Raw genomic sequence first — 7,151 nt, forward strand, 5'->3', positions numbered from 1 at the left:
TCCTACAAAAGTTAGATTATTCCAATTGCTTATCTGATATTGAGTGCCATCTGTTGACAACAGAGTTAACACTATAACCTGTGTGCTCTATTCTGGTTACTCTATACTGATTGCTATGTAAATATTTGCTTTAGTAATAAATAAAAGCTCATGCATTTAAAATATATCAAATATATTACTAAGATTTATAAAGAACACAACAATTTATAAAGGAGACAAATACTAATAATAATTGTCTACAAGACTTAACTAATGAAATGTAGAATATTTCATTAGATAATACTTGCTTTTTGGATCAAATAGCTGTAAAGGTTTATACAATCAAGAAAACTGTACAAATATTTATTCAAAAGAAAAATGTCATCAGTGTTGAATGTTCAAAATTATATTATGAAAACATCTCGCATAATAGCATACAAAACATTTAGAGAAAAAAAGTAAATACATTGTCTTGACTACTTTCAAAAATATCAAAATTTATATAAGTGACAGTTCAGGAGAAAAGTCATATCACTGTAGAATGTGTCTGAAAGACTTTAAAAATAAATTATGGCTAATAACACACACACAAGGATTCATACAGGAGAGAAACCATATCACTGTTCAGTGTGTCAAAAAGATTTTTCATTTAAATCAAATCTAATAACACACATGAGGATTCATACAGGAGAGAAACCATATCACTGTTCAGTATGTCAAAAAGATTTTTCACTTAAATCAAATCTAAGAATACACATGAGGATTCATACAGGAGAGAAACCATATCACTGTTCAGAATGTCAAAAAGATTTTTCACTTAAATCAAATATAATAACACACATGAGGATTCATACAGGAGAGAAACCATATCACTGTTCAGTATGTCAAAAAGACTTTTCACAAAAATTATCTCTAATAACACACATGAGGATTCATACAGGAGAGAATGCATATCACTGTTCAGAGTGTCAAAAAGACTTTTCACGAAAATCAAATCTAATAACACACATGAGGATTCATACAGGAGAGAAACCATATCACTGTTCAGAATGTCAAAAAGACTTTTCATACAAATTATCTCTAATAACACACATGAGGATTCATACAGGAGAGAAACCATATCACTGTTCAGTATGTCAAAAAGATTTTTCATTTAAATCAAATCTAATAACACACATGAGTATTCATGCAGGAGAAAAGCCATATCACTGTTCAGAGTGTCAAAAAGACTTTTCACACAAATTATCTCTAATAACACACATGAGGATTCATACAGGAGAGAAACCATATCACTGTTCAGTATGTCAAAAAGACTTTTCACTTAAATCAAATCTAATAACACACATGAGGATTCATACAGGAGATAAACCATATCACTGTTCAGTATGTCAAAAAGACTTTTCACTTAAATCAAATCTAATAACACACATGAGGATTCATACAGGAGAGAAACCATATCACTGTTCAGAATGTCAAAAAGACTTTTCACACAAATTATCTCTAATAACACACATGAGGATTCATACAGGAGAGAAACCATATCACTGTTCAGTATGTCAAAAAGACTTTTCACTTAAATCATCTCTAATAACACACATGAGGATTCATACAGGAGAGAAACCATATCACTGTTCAGAATGTCAAAAAGACTTTTCACACAAATCAAATCTAATAAAGCACATTAGGATTCATACAGCATAAGAGTCATTTGAATATTGTAAAAAACACACAGAAATCACAATAGCGTGATGCATCAATGAACAAATCCACAAGGACCGTGACGATGATTTGAACCTATGTCCAAGATCATCCCAGACGCTTCCTTATCGACTGAGCTACGACATGGTAAAAAGAGTTGAAACCAGAAGTTTTACTGAACTTACTTGAATCCTGCAGTCTCTCCGAGACACAAACCAGGGTTTTACACAGCTCCCTCATGCACTCTAGCTATGTCAATAGGCCGTTCTACCTCTTCTGACGTAGGTTCGAATCCTCGTCACGGCCCTTGTGGATTTGTTCATTGAAGCATCACGCTATTGTAATTTGTGTGTGTGTAATGAAGTGAGGGGAAGAGGTAAAACAACCAAAGAACTCCCTCCCAAAAGAAAACAATAAAACTTACGTGGTTATTACTTTCTCTTTTCCCCTCCAGCTTTTACTGCACATAACTCTACTGCTCTCTTGATCTGTCTTGATATTCCCTTCATCCCCCGACTTTTTCAGTCACCCTTTCAGTGATTTGTGGTCCGTATCTTTGTGAGTAAATGGTATGCAGTCTGTTCCGTTTATCTCCCCTCAAATTTTACGCTTTCTCTTCATGATCCTAAACACTTGTTGGACTCTTTACCAGAGCCTATGCTCCTTTTGGATGATTTTAACTGTCAGCATACCCTCTGGGGAGATATTCTGACAAACACCCGGGGACACCCTCTTGAACCATTTGCGCTCACTTCTCTTCCTTTATAACTAGTGAATTCTGGTGAACCCACTCATGTTGATTCCTACCATTTCCTGTATTGATCTTTCTGCTTATCTTCTCTTTATATGGACTTCACCTGGGGGGTTCTTGATGACCTACATAACAGTGACCTTTTCCCCATCCTTCTCACTTTTCTTCTCACCCTCCCCTCTCCTTTCCTAGGTGGAAGTTTGACAAGGCTGTTTGGAACCTCTTTACCTTTGTGTTACTCTTTCCGACCTCTCTGATTTTCCTCTTTCCCGAGCCCCGGTTGAGGGCCTCGTAGCCTGGTGGATAGCGCGCAGGACTCGTAATTCTGTGGCGCGGGTTCGATTCCCGCACGAGGCAGAAACAAATGGGCAAAGTTTCTTTCACCCTGAATGCCCCTGTTACCTAGCAGTAAATAGGTACCTGGGAGTTAGTCAGCTGTCACGGGCTGCTTCCTGGGGGTGGAGGCCTGGTCAAGGACCGGGCCGCGGGGACACTAAAGCCCCGAAATCAACTCAAGATAACCTCAAGATAGCCCCCCTCCTCCTTTCATGACACAGTTTTTGATGCTGCCCTCAGCTCTGTTCCTCGCTCTACCTCCTGGGGCGCACAGAAGTGTGTTCCCTGGTGGAATGCAGCCTGTGCTCAGGCTGTCCACTGTAAGCGTGCAGCCTGGAAGAAACACCGTTGTTGATGGACGCCTGATTCTTTGCTTTTGCGCCAGAAGTCAAGTGTGGTGGCCCGTAGGGCCATCTGTACGACTAAGAGTGAGAGTTGGAGATCTTTCATATCCACTATTATGTCTAACACCCCTCTGCCCCTGATCTGGGAGGAAATCTGCAAGTTAGTGGGTAAGTTTTTTCCAGATGTCTTGCCAGTTCTTCACCTCTGTGGTTCTATTGTGGCAGATCCGGTCTCGGTCAAAACCGAACTGGGTTCACACTTTTCAACTGTTAGCTCCGATTCTCATCTTCCGCCTTTCCTTACTCTTAAGCCTCTTCTTGAATCTTGTCACTTAAATTTTCAAACACCTCTTCATCTTCTCTATAACGCTCCTCTCTCTCTCTCAGAACTCCAGTCTGCCCTGGCCTTCTGTGGTTCTACAGCGGCGGGTTCAGATGATATTCATTATGTAATACTTTGACATCTCCCTCCATACATATTTCAGTATTTACTGAATGTTTATAACAGTGTCTGGAAGTTGTCTTCAGTTCCCGAGGACTGACTTGAGGCGGTTATTCTTCCTATTTGAAAACCTAGTTCTCTGTGGTCATTCCCTAAAGACTTTCGCTCCATTGCTTTAACGAGTTGTGTCTGCAACCTCTTTAAATGTATGGTCAGTGTCTGTCTGATATGGTTCTTGGAACGCTATCACCCCTCTCTCTCCTTCTCAATTTGGCTTTCGCAAGTGTTGCTGCATGACTGATGTCCTCCTGAACTTAGAGGTCTATGTTTGTACTACCTTTGCTGTGAAGATCTTCATGGTTGCAGTCCTTTTTGACCTGGAAAAGGCGTATGACACCACCTGGAGATACCACATTCTGTTCCAACTCTGTTCTTTTGGCCTTGATGGCAATCTCCCTCTCTAACTCAAGATCTTCCTCTCTTGTCGTTCCCTTAGAATGAGATTCTAAGGGAACCTCTGCCTCTTTTCAGCAATATGAAGGTGTACCTCAAGGTTGTGTTCTGAGCAGTACTATTTTCCTGGTAACCCTCAATGGTCTTCTTTCCTCCCATCCCTCTGGCATTTTCTCTTATGTTGATGATCTTACCCTCTGCTGTCTAGGTGATGACTCGCCTTTTCTCCAATGGCGGCTTCAACTTGCGATTGATGCCATGTCGTCCTGGTCCACCAATCATGGCTTCAAGTTCTCTCCAACTAAGACTTGTGCTATGACCTTTACTCGGAAGCAGGTCGTTCTTCAACCCCACTTTGTCCTCTTTATAGTAATCCTCTTTTATAAAGGATTCTGTTAAACTTTTTGGGTTAATCTTTGATATTTGCTTGTCTTAATCACCCCTTATCTCTTACCTTCGAGTTGAATGCTTCAAAGCCCTTAACTTACTTAAGGTCTTGTCCCATACTTCCTGGGGAGCTGAAAGGCGCATGCTGCTCTCTTTACATTCCTTTCTCATGCTGTCTAAATGCAATTATGGCTGTCCTGCTTACTCTTCTGCCTCCCCCCCCCTCCCTGTTCAGCTCATTGATGCCATGAGGGGGGCTTAGTGGGCGGCTGCTGGAGTGTAATGCTCCTTGGGACACTCCTCTGCCCTTTTGTAGCCTTGTGCTCCTGCTGCTATCCTCTCTAATTGTGCTGAACAACTTTTCCTTTCCCTTCTGTTTCGTTTTTCTCCCCCTCTCTTCTCCTATCTGCTTGTCGTTTCCTGCCGACCTTTTGCTTGTTTTGGTTATTCCTTTGGACTTCTTCTATTTTGACGCCTGGGTGCTTGAGGAGGCATACTCTTGCACCCGTAGAACTGTAGTACCCAAAGTCGAGAGCGAGGGGAACCTTTTATTGTCAATCCTCCTTTCATCACTGAACACGATCTCGACAGACTGACGGTTCTTAAGGTGGCGTTTGTGGGGCGTATACTCACGACACAGCCCTAGGAGGCCACGGTATGATCAGCAATAGCTTCTTGTTGGGTGTCCTGCCTCTAACTGTGCCTCCATGGTAGGTGTGGGGGCACATTTGTGAATGAATGTTTCTTTTTCGTCCTCGTGTTAAATTTTGTTTCTCCTTTACCTTCTCAGGCTCGTGGGGTTGGCAACCAAGCCCCTGAGTCGGTCCATGTTGGAAGACCAGGCTCTGCAGCCTCCGCTGCATTAGGCCCCGACCTTGCTCCTCCTTTGGCCAGAATGTTTTGGCATTTTGGCAGTAATGTGCATTTACAAAGGTGAAATGTAATTCTGATCAGCTTCCATATATACTTTATACACATTCATATACATACACACACACACATATTGTGACTGCGTTCCCCCCCTGATATTTCTCCCACGCCTGCTGTAAGAGTCATATCCACTTTGCCCGAGCGTTCTGTTCATTACTGGCAGCAGTTTGATATATGTGGGGGAGTGTAATGTTCTCGCGTTGGCGAGAAATTCGTAAAAGAAGAGTATTTTGGCCTGTGGTATAGGCCCTTTAGGGAGCCAATATGGCGCTGGCCCCTCTGTTTTGTTGCCAAAACTGTGTGACGTCAGTGACACCAGATTGGTCACCGACAGCGACGTGGCACAGGGAGCCAATGAAAACCTCCCGTGGCAAATATGATGTCACGAAGGCAGGGGGGGTCCGGTCATCCCGCCACTCTGGCGCCACCAGTCTGAGATAGCACACCAAGGAGGTCGGACGTGTGCTGGGGGGGTCCTGTCAGTTGGATAGTTTACCCCATCTCTGGAGGAGTTACGCATCACCAGTGGTCTGCCAGCACCTGTGGGGTCTTCCTTCGTTCATGTGTTTGACCAGAGAGGGAATTGATGGAATATTGAGCAACAAGTGCTCCCGGGACAGGTGTTGTGCAGGTGAAGTCTAGGCAGTGACGTATGGGACGTCTGATAGCTTCACAGTGATGACGTAGTGGCTGGGCCGATCCTCCGTGAGGGAATCAGTCTGACACGAAACGTCAAGGTGGACGGATGTGTGAAGGTTGGTCCTGTCAGTTTGACAGTTGTACCCCGATCCCGTGGATCTTACGCGTCACCCGTAGTCTGCAAGTACGCCGAGAGGTCTTCCTTCATTCCATGTGTGGACCGAAGAGGGAATTGACGGAATATTGAGCATCAAGTGCTCCAGGGTCAGGTGCTGTGCAGGTGAAGTCTAGGCAGTGTCGTCTGGGACGTCTGATAGCTTCACAGTGACGACGTAGCGGCTGGGCCAATCCACCGTGAAGCAGTGAATGAAGAAACTAATTGGGAATCCGGACGACTGCAGCCGAGAAGTAGGTTGTTAGCCGTAGCTGGGAGAAGTCGACGGCCGGGAGACCGACTCCAACCCTACAAGACGTTGTGGAGGAGCACGGACCTGCAGAGGACAGAACACGGAGACGACGCGTTTATTTTGGGACATTGAGTGAGTTCCTGGAGGACACAACAGTGTGTGTGTTACCTTACCTTGAGGTTACCTTGAGGTGCTTCCGGGGCTTAGTGTCCCCGCGGCACGGTCGTCGACCAGGCCTCCTGGTTGCTGGACTGATCAACCAGGCTGTTGGACGCGGCTGCTCGCAGCCTGACGTATGAGTCACAGCCTGGTTGATCAGGTATCTTTTGGAGGTGCTTATCCAGTTCTCTCTTGGACACAGTGAGGGGTCGGCCAGTTATGCCCCTTATGTGTAGTGGAAGCGTGTTGAACAAGTCGCGGGCCTCTGATGTTGATAGTTCTCTCTCAGAGTACCTGTTGCACCTCTGCTTTTCAACGGGGGTATTCTGCACATCCTGCCATGCCTCCTGGTCTCATGTGATGTTATTTCTGTGTGCAGGTTTGGGACCAGCCCCTCAATTATTTTCCACGTGTAAATTATTATGTATCTCTCCCGCCTGCGCTCAAGGGAGTACAGATTTAGGCTCTTTAGTCGGTCCCAGTAATTTAGATGTTTTACTGAGTGGATTCTAGCAGTAAAGGATCTCTGTACGCTCTCCAGGTCAGCAATTTCTCCAGCTTTGAAAGGGGCTGTCATTGTGCAGCAGTACTCCACTCTAGAGAGCACAAGCGTTTTGAAAAGTATC

The 7,151-nt window shown here is 44.1% G+C and overlaps 1 protein-coding gene across 1 annotated transcript; it reads left to right on the forward strand.

The window, feature by feature from the left end:
• LOC138363938 (zinc finger protein 271-like) lies at positions 1-6,729 on the forward strand. Its single transcript, XM_069323394.1, has one exon. The coding sequence runs from the start codon at positions 550-552 to the stop codon at positions 1,678-1,680; it is 1,131 nt and encodes a 376-aa protein (XP_069179495.1). The 5' UTR covers positions 1-549; the 3' UTR covers positions 1,681-6,729.
• The last annotated feature ends 422 nt before the right edge of the window (positions 6,730-7,151 follow it).

Source organism: Procambarus clarkii, chromosome 12 (assembly GCF_040958095.1).
Source record: "Procambarus clarkii isolate CNS0578487 chromosome 12, FALCON_Pclarkii_2.0, whole genome shotgun sequence".
Taxonomy (NCBI): domain Eukaryota; kingdom Metazoa; phylum Arthropoda; class Malacostraca; order Decapoda; family Cambaridae; genus Procambarus; species Procambarus clarkii.